Raw genomic sequence first — 18409 nt, 5'->3', positions numbered from 1 at the left:
TGAAATTAAGTGAAACAGTGGAGATGAGGTTTGCCTTTTCAAGCAGAAGAGATAGGTATAGAAAAGGAGGGATTAGTGATTAGTGATATAAGACATCTCAGTGAGGTGAGATGAGGAGGAACAACCTCCAGGAAAAGAATAATATTCATTCACTCAACATTCAGCATTGATTTGTTACATCCCTACTATGTGGGGCAGGCACTGTACTAAGTACTTGGGATTGAAGAAAAGCAAAAAATGGTTTCTGCCCTCAAGGAGTTTATGATCTAATGGAGGAGACAACATGCAAACATATGAAAACAAGAAACAGGATAAACTGGAGATAAAGGCATGAATATTAAGACAAAGGAAAAGACTTCTTTCCAAAGGTGAGGTTTTAACAGAGACTTGATTGAATCAAGAATTGGAGCTGAAGAAAGAGAAAATTCTAGGCACTTGGAACAGGTATTGAAAATACAGAGTTGGGAGTTGGACTGTATGGTGCAAAGAATATCAAGGAGACCAAGTCATGGGATGAAGAGGGATGAGAATTGAGAAAGGTCATCTAATGGGATCAGGTAATTTAGCGATCATTGATACCTCTAGAGGGAAAAATTTTGGTTGAGTTCTAGAATTTAGCATCCTTTGTAGAAGAGAGATAATTTTAATATCATAGGCATTATCCTCTTAGAATCTGGGAGCAAAGGGAGATTTCCTGGGTAGGACCAATTTGGGGTGTCATATCAAGAGTAACCCCAAATTCAAGAGTGTAGAGATCTGCCCTTTTAGAAAAGGAGTGTAGAGAATTTAGAACTCAAAGACATTTTTTTTCCTTTTAAACATTATTTTATTTGGTCATTTTCAAACATTATTCATTGGGAAAAAAAGGATCATTTTCTTTTCCTTCCCCCCACCCCATAGTCGAGCACGATTCCACTGGGTATCACATGTGTCCTTGATCTGAACCCATTTCTATGTTGTTGGTATTTGCATTAGAGTCTCTCCTCAATCATATCCCCTCAACCCCTGTAGTCAAGCTGTTGCTTTTCCTCAGTGTTTTTACTCCCATAGTTTGTCCTCTATTTGTGGATAGTGTTTTTTCTCATAGATCCCTGCAGATTGTTCAGGGACATTGCTTTGACATTAATGGAAAAGTCCATTACGTTTGATTGTACCACAGTGTGTCAGTCTCTGTGTACAATGTTCTCCTGGTTCTGCTCCTCTCACTCTGCATCAATTCCTGGTGGTCGTTTCAGTCCTCATGGAATCCCTCCAGTTCATTATTCCTTTGAGCACAATAGTATTCCATCACCAACATATACCACAGTTTGTTCAGCCATTCCCCAATTGAAGGGCATTCCCTCATTTTCCAATTTTTGGCCACCACAAAGCGCAGCTATGAATATTCTTGTACAAGTCTTTTTCCTTATTATCTCTTTGGGGTACAAACCCAGCAGTGCTATGTCTGGATCAAAGGGCAGACAGTCTTATTGCCCTTTGGGCATAAGAACTCAAAAATTATTTTAACAGAATGGTAAAATTTTTTTTAAATGTACTTGATAGTTAACAAAAACAACAAAAATGTTTTTAAAAGATAATAAACTTGCTAACGAGGGAAAAAAAAGTAAAGATCTTGCCCAGAAGGCTTACTTTTTGTAAAACAAAGAGAATCATTCATGTGGTTCCATAGATGAAGAAACAGCAATGGATAGAAGCCAAGTTATGGGGAAAAAGTTATTAGCTCTTCATTGTTATTGGGTTATTCAGATAATGTAGGTCTGATAGGAAGAAGGCTTGACTAACAATTCCAAACTTTATTTGTCCCCTATAGAGAATATGAATCATATCTGAATCAATCTATGGTGAATTTGAGCCATAATGTAGCCTTATGAATCTAGGAGAGATTATGTGAGATGTAGGACAGAGGAATTTAGTCAGTGTTGTCTCACTGAGAACCCCATGCCTAATTCCCTTCTGAGAATTTATGTACTATTGTGAATGTTTTCTGTATTTGTTCAAGGGTTCCTATAAGTCCTTTGTGCCTTCTGCATTTTCTTTAGATTGAAATAAAGGCCGTCTTTTACCTAAAATGAAATATGTACCTTGAGTTGTTATTGTAGGAGCTAGAGACCTCATTGCCCTGAAGAAATTGAAATAGGACTGTATTTATTGATTTCTTGGGCAAGCTCTGGATAGGGGTGCATAACAAAGTCAAAGAGAAAGGTCCTTGAAATCTGATGCACTCTGTGTGAGCCCAGAGCTTGGGAGGTCCTGAACCACGGGTTACAACAGAATGAAATTAGTTGTATTTGTATTTTATACAAAACTTTGACAATTCAAAGGTGAAAGCTGTTTTCACATCCTTAATGGCAATACTCTACTAGATTTAAGTAGTTTGCTAGATAATCTCTTCACAAAAGAATTCTCTTCCTGGAGAGCACATATTTTACAAAGCCCCCAGCTGCCTCATTAACTCACAAATTCCTTAAATATCTAGCAGTTGGGTTACTAAATTTAAGTCAATACGAAGAGAATTGTAACTGCTCCAATTCTGGAATACAATCTTTAAAATTGCAATCAGGTAAGAAATTAAATACCTTCTTTGTATGGGATAAAACCAATCCCGGCAATAACATTTTTTATTTTCCATATGTCAGCAGAGATACACATACCTATTAGGAAATGCTCAGACCCTTGTCTATTTAGCTTTTGATTTCCCCAATTTTAAAAATTAAATAATTTATTTTAAAGTATGTTTCCAAGGTTACATGATTCATGTTGTCTCCCTCCCCTCTTCCCTCCCCTCTCCTGGAACTGACAAGCAATTGCACTGGGTTATACATGTATTATCACTCGATACCTATTTCCATATTACTCATTTTTGTAATAGTCATCTTTTAAAACGCAAACCTCAAATCCTATACCCATATAAACAAGTGATGACTTCCCTAAATTCTGGGGTTAGGAGTCAATTCAATTGATCGTCCATAGACTTAAACCATTCTATTGTTTCATTGTTTAACATTCCCATATTTAACCATCTTCAGAATATATTCAAATAGCACAACTGAGATGTGTTCTTAAAAAGCCGACCAAGTCAAAGGAACTGAAATTCTGCCCGTGTGTCTGCCATCTTTTCACACCCAGTCAGCTATCTCAGAACAGATGGATGAGCTTAGCAGACCAAGAAAAAAAAAAAGAGAGAGATGAGACAACCGAGAGATACTTGCTGTGAGAACGCCTCTAGAAATGAGATTTGATTTCATTTTGTGGCGAGTGTGTATGGAGGGATATGCGTGTGTTTGTAATGGGTGTGTAGTGACGTGTATTTGCCCACGGAGAGGGAAGCGATGGTGGTATGCTTCGGGTTTATGGTGATGAGATGTGCTTTGTGTCTGCTGGCGAGCATGTGTTACAGTGATGAGAAGGTGTTGGTGTATTTTGTGTGTTCATGGGTAGTGTGCACAATTTCATTGTGAAACCGTGTAGTTCTACCCTTTAAAGAGCGGGTCCTCCCCTGGTCTGTGTACGTGGTGAGGAGGGGTGTGCTTGTCGAAGGGTCTCCGGCATTTACCCTATGATAACGGGGACCTACAACCCCATCCCTAGCAAACCCTCTTTCCCAAAGCCGGAGAGTGTGTTCGGTGACAAGGGCTATTTGTTATGTGTTTACAATCTGATGGAGGACAAGCTCTATCCCAGGGGATCTCCGGCCCCCGCGTCCCAGCCCGAGATGTGTAGAGGTGGTAGGGTGCTTGTGTGAATGGGAATATGTATGTGGCTGTTGCATACAGAGCTATGAAGACATATAGCTCGGTCCTCCACAGACCTTAGTCAGTCAACCCTGTTAAGAGGTTTCCATTTTACTCATCTTGTGAGTCCTTGGGCTGTGCGAGCTGATGAGGGCTGTGTGCGTGAGTGTATACAATGTTGCTGTGAGGACGTGACGCCCACACCCCTCTAGGATTGGTGTCTGTGGGTATGGTGTGTCCGCAATTTAGTGGAGGGCACACATTCTCTTCTCAGAGCTCCAGCCCTCCGCCAGGGCCTGGGATGGGTGGAAAGAAGGGTTATTTGCATCTCTCGGTGGGCAATGTGTACCATCTCTCTCCCTAGGCCGGGTTCCACCCTGCCCCCAGCCTGTGGTGTTTGTATGGGGTTGCAGTGTGCACACAGGAGGGTTATGCGTATGTTGTCCCTGGACTAGGAGCACAATCTCATTCCCCGAGCCGGGTTCCGCCCCGCCCCCCAGGCTGTGGGGGGAGGGGCAATGTGCAGGGTTGTGGTGGGTGTAACAGACCTTGAGAACACTCACACACAACCCTGTGTGAGTGGGCGGCGTGTGCAGTCTCGCTTCCCAGGCCGTGGGGGGAGGGGCGGTGTGCAGGGTTGGAATGTACATAACCAGACAGCACGGACACACACATGCACACACATAACCCTCTGTGCGTGTGAGTGGGCAGTGTGCACAGACTCGCTCCCCAGATCTAGGGGGAGGGGCGGTGTGCGGGAGTTGGCGTGTACACAGTCGGTGAGGACACTCAGTCGGATCTGGCTCGGAGATCCGTCCTCCCACCCACTCCGGGCCTTGGGGTGTGTATGGGTTAGGGTGTGTACGTGGGCGGTGCGTGTGGCACACAATCACACAGTGAGGACTAGGGCCCCGCGGAAGCCCAGTCAGGACCCCTTTGTGTTAGCCTCAGGCCCTGGCCTCGGTCTCGGTCCCATCCCCAGCCTCCTCTTCGTCCCGCCTCCTCCAGTTCACGTCCTAGCGCCCTGCCCCTGCCCTCCCCCGCGCGGTTGCCATGGCAGCCGTCCGTCCGACTTCCCACTCCCTGCCCCCGCCCCGCCCGCCTCTCTCCTTCTCCCTTCTCCCGCCTCCCCGCGCAGTTGCTGGGCTGGAGAGGGAGGAGGGGAGAGAAGGCAGGAGGAAGAGCTGGGGGGCCTCGCCGCTAAGAGAAAAAGAACGCCGGCGCGTCGAGGCCCGCGCTCTCATTGGTCATCTCCTTCAGTGGCCGGGAGCCCCGCCTCCTTGACAGGGGTCACGTGATCCCTTTCCAAGATGGCCGCCCTGTTGTTTTGATGAATAATCCTTGGTGGGGCCAGGGGGGCCAGCGGCGGGCGGAGGGGTAGGAGGCTTCGCGCTCGGGCCCGACGCACCCGCACTCCCGGCCCCTTCCTCGGCCCCCGGCGGGGCTCTGGCGCGCAGGCAGGCGGGCGGGCGGAAAGACAGGCCGGCGAAGCGGGGCGTGGCGTGGCGTGGCGTGGCGGCCGGCCTTGCCCAAGGAGGCGGCGGCGGCAGCAGCAGCAGGAGGGTCACTGACCGCCGGAGAGGCTTCGATCCCGCAGTACTTCAGCGCTCGTTCCGCCCGCAGCCCGCATCCGCTAGCCCCGAAGGAAGGGCCACCCGAGCCGAGGGGCGCGGGAGAGAGCGAGCGCCGAGGCTGCAGCTGCAGCGGCCGCCACGCGGAGCCTGCCCGGCGGCGGCGGTCTGCGAGCTGCGGGCGGGCAGAGCCGGGCCGAGCCGGGCCGAGCCGGGCCGGGGCTAGGCGCCTCCCCTAGCGGCGCGGGCGGCCTCAGGCTCAGCGGCTACGCGCGCCCAGGCGGAGCCCCCTTGCCCTCCCCGAGCACCCCTCCTGGGGGTTTCCTTCTCCTCTCTTCATCTCTGACTATGCAATTCTGAGCGCGCCCCGTCGGGGTAGCCCGCCTGCCCGCGCCCGAAGAGGGGAGCCTAGGACCCGGGCCCCGGCCCCCACGCCCCCCTCCCAGACGCCTTTCACCATTAAGAGGAAAGCGATGGAGGAGCTGAGCGCTGATGAGGTGAGAGGAGGACTTGAGAGTGCATGTGGGTGACGCCGTGTGTGAGACACTGAGACAGTGTGTGTGAAGAATGTGAAGCAGAATGGTAGTGTGTGAGACTGAGTGTGAGATTGTGTGACTGAGCCTGAGCCATAGAATATGTGTGAGCGATACAGTATTGGGGAGGGAGTAGGGGGCAGCGGCGGGTGGCATTGAATAGACTTGGTTCTGCTCCAGGGCTGGCCACCCCCTGGTGGAACTGGGCACCTGGATTTCTCACCAAGTTGGATGGGTGACTAGAAAGGGAACATTCCCAGAGCATCTTCTCTACCTTGAACTTCCCTGGAATTCTTGGCTAGGCCTTAATTAGATGATCTGGGGAAAGGGAGGGGGCTGGATTTGGATTAGGAGATAGGAAGGCTCAGGCTGAACTCTGCAGTTTTTTAATTTTAAAAGTTCCTCATGTCAGGTTTTTTAAAAAACAAAAAACAATTTTCTAATGTATTGTGTGGGTTTTTGTTGTTGTTGTTGTTGTTGTTGTTCCTCCAAGATACTAATGAACTCTCCTTGTCAGTCTCCATATATCGTTAGCTGGAGCAGTACCTATTGTCAGTCTGTCAATCAGCCAGCACCTACCTACTGTGTGCTTCACTGGGCTAAGTAAGCCCTGGAAATGCAAACAAACAAACCACCCAGCCCCTGCTTTCTTCAGGAGCTCTCGGCATTTTGTAAGTTGGAGTTTACTGACTTGACAGACTCATGGAGGAGACAGGGTCTGTAGTGTATAAGAAGGAGGTCCATATTAGTTCCTGGCTTTCCAGGTTGCTTTTTTTTTTTTACTTGTCATGTCACCTATTGAATCCCACCTTTTCCTTTACATTCTTCCTTTCAGACTGGTGTGCATTTCTTGCAGGAAGCCATTGACTGTAGTGGAAAGAAATGGAGTCCAGAGGGTGCTGGGTTTGAATCTGTCTCTGGCACTTGTGTAACTTAAGCTTTCTAAGACTCAATTTCTTTATCTGTTAAATGGAGATAGTTAATATAGCACCTATCTCATTGGGTTGTTGTGAAGATCAAAAGAGATGCATAGGAAAATAACTTTAAAACGATTTAATTTTCACTAATTCCCGTTTTGTCTATAAGAAATCATACAGATTACTTTCTTCAATTTTTGAAGATTATTGTCATAAAGCAGGGCTCTGGGAAGTCCCCTCAGTTCCTTCTGATGGTTCACAAAGAACTACACCACAGTGAAGAGAAAGTAGGATATACTATTAGGTTAGTTGTGATGAGGAGCTGCTGTTTTTGTCCTAAAGTGGTCATTGTATTTATTTATGCATTAAACTCCCCCTGGGTAGGATATGCTCATTGATGGAAAGATTGTGAAATTGTGTTGTGGTACCTGGCCCTTTTGAAAGCCAAGACTGTTTATACCTGTGCCACAGACCATTTGTAAGGCAGCATCATACTACTGAAGAACTAAGAAATAATATATAGCCTCAGTGTGCCTGTCCATTTGTCTCAGATAGGCCCTCAGCTCCAGCCATTCTGTCCCCACTTGATTGTTAGAATCATTCTGAATTTCCTGTTCTTGACCCCACCTCCATCCCCAGCTAGAAAGTATTTTGAGGTCAAATTTGACTCTAGGACCTCCAGTCACCAGGCTTGGCTCTCAACCAGTTCTTGAAGACTGTCTCAGATGCTGCCTTGAAGATGTTTTTGTCCACCCTTGAAGTCAGGTACATTCTCTTTTCCATACCCAAGAGCTATTGACCCTTTCCTTTGGGACTTGTGTAAACCTTGGTGTTTTGATTGTCTGGATCTCTACAAGATGCTGAAGATATTAAGACAATGACAAACAATCCTTAGCTTTATGGTAATTGCATCCTTCTTTGAGGAAACAACCTGTACATATGTTTTTAGTCTATACAGTCCCTCCCCCAGAGTTGGTGATTGCCTCTTTAAATGATTTTGCTCCAATGAAAAAAATAAGGTTGTTTATATCAGTTTTGTAGTTTGGTTATTTTAAAGTGAAGAATTTGTATTAATGAAGAGACTTTAAAATTTTTTCTATTGATATACATATATATTTTTTACATCTTTGTTTCTAACATATTTCCTCTCCCTCTACTCTCCCCTACCTAGAGAGCTATCCTTTTAATAATAAAGAAGAAGCACTTAGCATAGTTCCCCAGGCATATAGTAGGCATTTAATAAATGTTTATTGATGGATGGAAGACAAGAAAAAGAAGAGTTTAGTAGTACCAATTCAGCCCAAACAGCCAAGTCTGACAGCATCAGCAATGTTCTACACCCAGAAAGAAGGGAGATACATTTTCTTAGCCTTTGTTCAGGGCCAAGCTTGCCTGCTGTAATTACACAGCATTCCATTTCAAACCTTTGTTCTTATCATTGACATTGTTGTAGTGGTTTTGCAGGTTGTCTTCCTGGTTCTGCTGATTTAATTTTGCAATAGCTCATTTAAGATTTCCAGTGCTTTTCTATATTCTTCCTGTTCAGTGGGGCCACTCCAAAGCTCTGGCTCAGCCAACAGAGGACCTGGTTTTGTTGTGTGGCTTTGACACTTGTCATCTTGGCCAAGTCATTCACCTTCCTCAGCTTTATTTTCCTCATCTGTAAAATGAAGTTGGACCTAGTGACCTTGGAGGTCCCTTCCACTTCCAAATCTGTGATCTTGTAGAAACTTCTCAAGACCCAGGGATTTTTCATTCCTTTCATGTAATGGATGGGATTGAGGGACTTGATAGGAAGGACTTGGCTTCAAATCCTAACTCATATACTTTTAGGTGCTCTGTGACCCTGGAGAAATTGTTTCATCTTTTGGTGTCTCAGTTTCCTCATCTGTAAAATTAGGGGGTCATACTAGATGGGGTTTTTAAGGTCCCCTCCAGCTCTGAATCTGTGATTCTATAATCATGTTTCACAGTGTTAGCCATTCTCTAGTTTATGGGTATCTATTTTGTTTCCATTTCTTTGCTTCTGCAAAAAATACTGTTATCGGTTGATAAAATACATTGCTTTGTTCTGGGGATATAAAAAAGGACAAAAGACAATTCCTTTTCTCAAGGACCTTACAAGCCTCCCTCTAATGGGAGAAACAACATTAAAAAATATACAAAGTAAATTTTATACAGCATAAATAGGAAGTAATTAACCAGGGGAAAGCACTAAAATTTAGAGGGGTTGGGGAAGGCTTCCTGTAAATTATATAAATTTATATTCTGCAATGTAATAAATATTTTGGCATATGTGGGGCCTTTTTGCCTTTGCCCTTAGGAGATATGCCTAATAGTGGGATCTTTGATCAAAGGTTGTGGAGTTTAGTCATAGAAACAGCAGGTGGCAAAATGTTCAGAGCTGTGTCCTAGATTCAGGAAGACCTGAGTTCAGATCCGCCCTTGGACATTTACTAGCTGTGTGAGATAATAATAGAGACTGCTTCCTAGGGACCTTAGGATTACATAAATACATAAAACCCATGTCTTTTGTCTTAGAATCTGTTCCAAGACAGAACAGTGGCAAGGGTTAAGTGACTTCCTCAGGGTCACACGGCTAGGAAGTATCTGAGACCATATTTGAACTCAGGTCCTCCCAGCTTCAGGCCTCCTCCATCCACTGAGCCATCTAGCTGTCTCAATCAGATACTATCTGTAAAGCCCTTAGCACAATGCTTGGCACATAGTGAGCACTACATAAATGTTATTAAAAGCATTTAGTACAGTGCCTATCACATCATAAGTGCTTTATAAATACTTATTCCTTTTCACCTTCTTAGCTTTCTGTAATGGTTGGAACAATTCACAACTCCATTGACAATGTATTGGTGCTTGACTTTCCACAGCTCTTCCAACATATACCTTTCCATCTTTTGTTATCTTTACCAATTTGCTGGGTAGGAAGTGAAAGGAGATAATTTTGATTTGCATTTCTCTCCTAGTGATTTGAAGCAATCTACATACAGTTGTAAAATAATCGGCATCCTTTGACCATTTATTATTGGGGGTACAGTTTTTGTTTTTACATGTTTTTGTTTAGTGGCCTATATATCTTGGATATCAGAGCCATATCAGAGATATTTAATGCAAAGATTTTTTTTTCCCCAATAGGCATTTTTCATTCAAGTTGCCTCTTCTGTCATTTAAACTGTTCTGGTTTAGAAGTTTTTACTTCTTTGATTTTTCAAGTAATATTTATTTTAAATACTTATAGGAAAAGGAATGGGAAATACAATTCTGAGATTGGATTGAGTAAAACCTAGGTTCAAATTCCATTTCTGACCTTATTTTGTGATTAGGGACAAGTCACATCATCTCAGGTCATACAGTTTCCTGAACTGTAAAAAAACAACAGGATAATAACTGTAATACCTACCTCCCAGATAATACCTCCTCATTATAACTATCAGGTTTAAGAATGTTTGGAAGCTCTCTGCAAATCTGAAAGCACAAAACAAATGTTACCTATTATTTTGTAACAGTTGTCTCTGGAGCTCTGGAGGTTTTATAAAAAGCAGTTTTTGATTAGAAGGAAAGCTAACATACATTTTGTATTATAGTAGTAAGAGGAATTAAAAATCACAAAAAAATTTATAGATTTATCTCTTGGCAAAATATTGAGAAAATTATTTTAAGATTATCCATTATTGAATCAGATTTAAGAGATGACATTTACGTATAACTGTTTTTAACAAAATCTTATATATGATTTTTGAATAGAAACTACCTGGAAACTGGAGCCTAATTCCTGGTATGAAACATGTCTTTGTCTTTTGTTGAACGCTTGTTATGTCTCAGTCATGTTAGTATTTGGCATTGTACTGATTCTACAGTGATAAAATTAGTAGTAAATATTTTTCAAATCCATCCTTCCCTGAGAACTGCATAGTACTGTGTTTTAATATAAATTACATTTAGAATATAGCTGGCAAACAATGCAAATGATCCAGGACAATCCTAAGGAACTTATGAGAAAGAACGCTATCCACATTCAGAAAAAGAACTGTGAGAATAGAAACACAAGAAAAACATATGATTGATCACATGATTTGATGGGGCTATGATTGGGGATTTTGACTTTAAATGATCACTCTATTGAAAATAGTAATAATATGGAAATAGGTTTTGAACAATGATACATGTAAAACCCAGTGGAATTGCTCATTGGCTCCTGGAGTGGGGAGGGAAGAGAAAGAACATTAATCATGTAACCATAGAAAAATATTCCAAATAAATTAATTAATTAAAAAAATATAGCTGCAAAAGCAAAGCATTTAATATAGACTCAAGCTATTTTTATGGTGAAAATGTGAGAACATAAGGACTGGACAGGAGGGCAGTTAGGTAGATTCAGAAGTGAATAAAAGTCTACACTTTGAAAATAAGGAGGTCTCAATTGGAGGTGCCTGGGATCTGTGCTGCAGCTCTAGTCTCTGTTCTCCAGAGGCTCCCATTCTAATTGGGGAGGCAAAGGAGATGTAGTGGCAAGGTCTCATGGTCCTTTGAGTGGAGAAGCAAAGCAGATGGCCATGCTTCTACTTTAATGTAATTTCCATTGATAAATGATAATATCAATCAGTAAGCATTTATTAAGGTTCTACTATTTGCCAGTCACTGTACTGAGGGTGGGGGAAGATACAAAGAAAGGCAAAAGGCAGTCTCTGTCCTTAGGGAGGTTATAGTCAAATGGGGGAAACAACATGCAAACAGAAATACAAAGTATGCTCTATGTCAGTGTTGGTGAAGACGTGGCACACCTGTGCAGAACCCGAACTTGGGGAGCTGCTCTATTCCCCTTCTTCCCAGGGTGCCTGAGGACATTTTTTACATGCCCCACCCCTCTCTGTCCAGCAGCCCAAAGCAAGTACTTTCTCCCTCAGCTTTCTCTGGTAATGCAGGGGCTCACAGACAGCTTGAATTTGCCCTCTGGGCACTTGAACTCTGGAAAAGGTTTGCCAGTGCTGCTCTATATAGATAAATAAGAAATAATTAACAGAGGGAGGGCAAGTGTAGGGAAGTTGTTGGGGAAGGTTTCCTGAAGAAGGTAGGATTTTATTTTGTCAGAACCCAGAGATGGAGTAATTGAAGAGGGAGAGAATCGTAGGCACGTGGAACAGCAAGGGCAATGCCCAGAGCCAAGTCATGAAATGTCTTGTTCCTGGACTAGCCAGGAGGTCAGTGTCACTGGATTAAAGAGCACTTGTAGGGAAGTTAGGTATAAAAAAATCAGAAAGGTAGGAGAGGACTGAGTTATGCCAAACAAAGGATCCTGGAGTTTTCTCCACGGCTCCTGGGTCAGAGACCTTGCTTCTCACCATTGGAATCTGAGGGGGATGTTAGGGGTTAGGGTGATGGTGATGGTTTGACTTGCCTGGCCCATGCTACTTCCTTGTCTCGCCATCTTGATGCCTTGCTGCTAATAGGGATACGTGTTAATTCTTACATTTAGGTTTAAAAAAAATCACAAGTAAGGAGGAGTTGTGTCTAGATAGCAGTTAATCTAACAAAGCTCTGGCTACAGAAGCCAGTCCAGCGGACTAAAAGTTGAATATGAGTGACTGGTGTGATGTGGCAGTTGAGAAAGTCTGAAATGATCATAATTTAACAAATTGAAATACTGTTGAATGTCAAGATAAGGAGGGCTAGCTAATACTGGACTTTTCAGTTTAAAAACATGTGATGGGACTTCTTGGCACCCAATTCTCATAGAGCACTTCTGAATATGTACTATCTGCCTCTGATGCTTTAAGGTGAAGACTTAGTGTCATTCTATTCATAGAAACAAGTGAGAGAATAATGTATGTGAAAACATCATAAACTGTAGGAAGCTTTGCAGAAGATCCATGTGATGTAGAGCATTCACAGTGAATTCATTGCTGTATAGAACTTAACTAAACTTGGCCTCCGTAGGAGTGTCCACTAAGGCAGCATCAGGACAAACCACATGCTCTACATATTGCAGACTTTTTGTCTTTCACATCCCAAAGCAATGGGATTGCAGTAGGAAGGCAATGTGCCTAGACCTGTTTTCCCAGTTGTAGTGATGGCTTTGCCCTGATTCAATGTGTTCCCTTGCCCAGTTTGTCTAGACTTCAGATCTTTGGTGGGTCTGTGACCTCAGCAGAGGGAGGTCTTTGCATCCTGGGTGATTTCTTACCTATAGCTTCATGGTTCTCTTGCCCATAGTATCCTCCTAACATGTTTTTCTCTGGTTCTTTGAACATTTCATGTAGCCAGTGCTTCAGGGATGTCCATATTATACCTTTTTCCACCTTCTGTTCTGGTCATGGCATTCCTTGGTGAAGGTTTTGCTGCTAGTTCTTGGAAGATAGTTCATGTATTGTGGCTTGGCTGTGTTAAGCTGATAGCTTTCCCTTAGCCTCTGGGTCATTTAATGATTGTGTGATATTTTGTGATTGGAAGTCATTGAGCATCAGTGGAAGAATATAATATTGATATGAACATGCTAGACTTTTGGGTTCTCAAGCAGCCTGGCTTTATTGAAAGTATTGCATCTTTTTTTAAAAAGAAACTTATTTTATTGATACATTAAAAAAACAAAACACACAAAGTCAACCAAACAAAAAAGTATAATCCCTGAACATAGTGATTGCAGCTGATTTCTGTGCACAGCTATATGGCTCAGTATCTTTAATTGGTTTTTAAAAATAAGTTTTATTTGTGCCTTTTGTTTTTACATCAGTCAAATATGGACCTTTCTCTTCCATCCCACCCAAATTGAACCCTCCTTTGTAACAAAGAAATACAGTTAAGCAAAACCACCTGGATACAGTGACTTTCCAACAATGTAGACAACATTCTGTCCTATCTCCTCCTTGCCTGCCAAAAAAGTTGCTTGATTTTATTAGTTTTTCTTGGGACCTTCTCTGGTTTTTCAGTTGCTCAGAATTCTTTCTTTTAGAGATATATTCTTTTGCTTCTGTTCATTTCATTCTGCTTTTGTTCATATAAATCTTGCCATGTTTCTTTGAGTAAGAAATGGCAAAGATGAGTAATTAAATCAACAAAAATTTATTAGGTGCTTGGTGTGTGCCAGCCACTATGCCTACTACTGAGGATCACAAGACACAAATGATAGTCCCTGCGCTCAAGGAGCTTGCCATCCAGTGGGTAAAATAATATATACACAATTTATAAAACATAAATATACATGCCTTAAGAATAATTCATTATAAACTGACGCAGAGCCAAGTAAGCAGAACTAGGAGAACATTGTACACAATAACAGCACTATTGGATGATGATTATCTGTGAAAACTTGACTACTCTTAGCAGTGCAATAATCTGGGACAATCCTGAAGGACTTAAGATGGAAATGTTATCTACTACCAGAGAAAGAACTATTGGAGTTGTCTTTCACATCAGTGTATCCTGGGTTTTATTTTGCAGTTTTGGTTGTGTTTCGGTGTGTTCTTGCAACAGTGACCAATATAGAAGTGTTTTCCGGGGGCAGCTGGGTAGCTCAGTGGATTGAGAGCCAAGCCTAGAGACGGGAGGTCCTAGGTTCAAATTTGGCCTCAGACACTTCCCAGCTGTGTGACCCTGGGCAAGTCACTTGACCCCCATTGCCTAGCCCTTACCACTCTTCTGCCTTGGAGCCAATACACAGTATTGACTCTAAGACGGAAGGTAAGGGTTTTTATAAAAAAAAAAAAATAATAAAATAAAAAAAGAAGTGTTTTCCATGATAATTTTTAAAAATGAAGGAAAAAAGAATAAGCCATTAATTTACCACATTTTTTTCATCTATTCTCCAGCAGATGGAAGTTCAGAAAAAGTGTTGCTACAAATATGTTATTTTATGTACATAACTGACTTGTGACTCTAGTTCTTTGGGCTCAGCAGTGGGATTTACAGTCTTGATATCCAGAATAATTGGGCCAATTCACAGTGTGTTTGTCTTCATCCAACCTCTGCCTTGATTGATTCTTGTAATCTTTGCCAAATTACAGTGTATGAGGTGAAATTTGAGAGTCAGTTTGCTTTGGGTCTTGGATTTACTAAAGTAGTACCAACATTGTCCATTAAATTTTGTTGCCATTTAGGGTCTTCATTTGCAAAAATAAAAAAAAGGCCTGCTTTGTTCCCTTTACATAACTTTGTATAATTTTAGCATGTTTCTTTGGATTCTTATTCATTGTTTCTTATAACAGTAATATACCATTATGTTTATCTAGATAGCACAGTTTAGTCAGTTATTTCCCAAACACTGAACAAATAGTTTGTTTCCATCTTTTTGCTGTTGCAGATAATTCAGCTGTAAGTAATTTTGTACAGATAGATTCATAGGCTATAAATCCAGTAGTAGAATTGTTGGATCAAAGGGTATGAACAATTTTGTAACTGCTATTGAATAATTTGGTGTTATGTTTTCATTTTGCTCTTTGATAAATGTTTTCAAATTTTATTTTTAGCAAGTATTTTTTTCTAAATAGCAAGCATTTATTTTCTCTTCCTTCCCATTTCTCTTTAATTAAGAAAAAAAGAAGAGAAACAAAAAATCCTTATTACAAATGTGGATAGGAATTTGTAAAACCAATTTATACTTTGGCCATGTCAGTCAGTCATTAAGTATTTTTTAAGCATCTACTGTGTACTAGGCACTAGGCTGAGCACTAAAGACCCCAAAACAAGAACAGCCTCCATTCTCAAGAGCTTCCAGTCTAATGGGGGAGAAGACATGCAGACAAATATTTATAAATGAGATTATAGACAAAATGAATTAGATGAAATCATAGAGGGGAGGCATTACCAGTAGAATGGACTTTGAAAAAAGTTTCCTGGAGAAGGTGGGGTTTAAGCTGGGATTTGAAGGATGCAGGAAGAGAGGATAAGAGGTAGAGAATTCCCAGAATGCTGGGTAGCCAGTGAAGATATCTTGATCTGGGAGAGGCTAATTTTTCTTTTATAAGCTGACTTTACTGGATCCCAATCTGGAAATCTTGGATTCTTTAATACTAATCAGTTGGCTTTATTCTTATCCACTTGTGACAATGTATATATACCATGAAAATTTATATTAACCACTTCTTGGGTTTTTGCTTTTTTTTTTCCTCCAAATTTAAAAATATTGTCCCTTTTTTCTTTCAGTTTAGAGAGGAAATGATCTCTGTAGGGATAATAGGAAAGTGAGTTAGCATGATAATAATGAGAAAAGTATTAATCTTGGAGAAGACTGGAATTCAAGACCTGGCTTGGATATTTTCTTTTTTTTTTTTTTAAAACCCTTACCTTCTGTCTTGGAGTCAATACTGTGTATTGGCTCCAAGGCAGAAGAGTGGTAAGGGCTAGGCAATGGGGGTCAAGTGACTTGACCAGGGTTACACAGCTAGGAAGTAGCTGAGGCCAGATTTGAACCTAGGACCCCCTGTCTCTAGGCCTGGTTCTCAATCCACTGAGCTACCCAGCTGCCCCCTTGGATATTTTCTTAGCTGTGTGATCCATGGAAGGAGTCAATCTCTCTCTGTTCCAGCAGTAAAATGAGCATAATGATATTTCTATTACCTGCTTCAGAGGTTGTGTTTTTGTTGTTGTTGTTGTTTCTTAAGGAAAGTGCTTTGTAAGCCTTAAGAAGCTATGGCACTACTATTATTTATTCTGCTTGATAGGAAATTTTTCATAAGAAAATTGATTTAGATTTTTTCATATATAAATTATAAATTTTCTAAAATTTGAGTTGAGAGGGATGTTAGAGGTCTTTTAAAAATTATTACTAACTTGAAAAATATAAGAAACATGAAAAATTCACAAATAAAAGGAAAAGATGTATACAAAACCTTGAATTCATATTATGTACAGTATTTTTAAGTATAATTTTTCTAGAGATTTAAATTTTTTTTACTTAAATGGCAACATAGTGACTAAATTATTTCATTTCCTTCTACCAAAACATCAAAAACAAAACAAAAGTTGAGAGAGAGACTGACATAAAGGCTGGCATTTAGGGAGCTGTGGAGGAATGAACACAGCCCATGGTACAATCCTATTCCAATGGACACAGCCCATGGCACAATCCTGTTCCACAGTGATTCTGATTTCAAATAAGTGGCTTTATTAACATCTCTAGTGTCAAGAAATATCCTACACCTACTTGAAAATAACTTTTGCCAAACTTCTGACAAAGATTTTGGGGAAATGTGAAAATACATTGCCACAGATCACAGAAGCATTGGATCATAGACATAGAGCCCTAAAATATAAAATTAGCACAGTTCAGAAATGTTTTCACAAAGAAAAAATCATCCTACCCTAGCTATATCTACATACAAGTTTTTGTAGGTTAGGGCATCCCAAAGCATTGATGTTACAGTATAGGAGAGCTCCCATGCTCTTGAGGGTTATTCTGTACTGGTGAATCCCAGAAAAGCCATCTTTACCTTTCTAGTATTGATACGATCTCACCAGAATCTACATGAGGATCACAGTAAAGTCGAGATCACTCCATGCTCAAGATAGATTAACAGGAAACTTGATGGAACCTTTCAGGGCAATATTGGCCACTGTTTATCTTTTGTCTCCAACAGAGGTTCTGAGTATTTGCCCTGCTCTTGTTGCTCTCCCAATGTAGTCTGGTTAAGTTTAAAATTTAACATGATAGTATCGACATTGCCCTGTTTGTTTATGTTCCCTTCTGAACTTTCTTCTGCTGTCTTCTGTGTATTTTTAAATATTTCACTGATTTTCTTTTCTCTTTCTTTTTTTAAATACTTCCCTCCCTCCTCTCTAATTATCCCCCCACAAAAAATGAAAATTTTCCCTTGTAACAAATAAAAGTGAAATCAAGCAAAACAGATCTACATATTATCCATGACTTCAGAGATCCTTTTGTCCAACCAGTATTCTATCAAGTATCACTCCTTTACTTCTATGATAAATAGGCATCCAGCCTCTGCCAAACTCCTAAAGGAGTCCATTCCATTCTGTGATAACTTCAATGGATTAGGAATTTTTCTGTGTGTTGAGCTGAAATTTGTCTCTCTGCAGCTTCTATTTGTTCTTCCTAGTTTTGTCTCCTAGGGCCAAGGAGAGCAAAGCTGATTCCTCCTGCAGGACAGCTCTTCACGAATTTCAGTATACATCTTAAGGCCCGATCCGATATACATGGCTTCTCTCTTCTCAGCTAAACCCACTCCACTTCCTTCAGCTGGTTTTACAGAGTGTGGATTGGCATTTTTTTCATCATCCTGATACTGTCCTCTGGACACTCACTTTCTATAGTGTCAAATGTTTAGAGCTGACTAGGACTTCAGAGTCCATTTAGTCTAGTTTCCTCATTTTACAGCTGAGGAAATTGAGAATCACAGAGAAGGGAATCGCCAAAGGTTACACAATTAGTGGCAGAGTAGAATTTGAACTTGGGTCCTTGGCCAATTTTACCACACTGGCACTCCTACGTACCTCTAAAAGAGGATGTCCAGCTTGTCTACAATATTCTAGAGGTGATCTGACCACCTTGAGCAGAGGTGCTGAAGTACAACTCCCTCCCTGAGTTGGGTCTCAGCTTTTGCTAATGTAGCTTGACATCACATTGGCTCTTTGGCTGCTGTATCATACTGCTGACTCATACTGAATCATAGCATCCCAGTTTTTGAAAG

General features: G+C 41.4%; 1 protein-coding gene across 4 annotated transcripts in view; it reads left to right on the top strand.

The window, feature by feature from the left end:
- The first annotated feature begins 5271 nt into the window (after positions 1-5271).
- UBE4B (ubiquitination factor E4B) overlaps positions 5272-18409 on the top strand; it is a 118159-nt gene continuing 105021 nt past the window's right edge. For all 4 annotated transcript variants that reach the window (XM_007491597.2, XM_056795801.1, XM_056795802.1 and 1 more), the window contains exon 1: positions 5272-5799. In XM_007491597.2, coding sequence (XP_007491659.1) covers positions 5776-5799 — 24 coding nt within the window. In that variant the 5' untranslated portion in view covers positions 5272-5775. The remainder of the gene's footprint in view (positions 5800-18409) is intronic.

This window comes from Monodelphis domestica, chromosome 4, assembly GCF_027887165.1.
Source record: "Monodelphis domestica isolate mMonDom1 chromosome 4, mMonDom1.pri, whole genome shotgun sequence".
Classification (NCBI taxonomy): Eukaryota; Metazoa; Chordata; class Mammalia; order Didelphimorphia; family Didelphidae; genus Monodelphis; species Monodelphis domestica.
The sequence above is the reverse complement of the archived record's forward strand: the minus strand, read 5'-3'. Positions and strand labels throughout refer to the sequence as shown.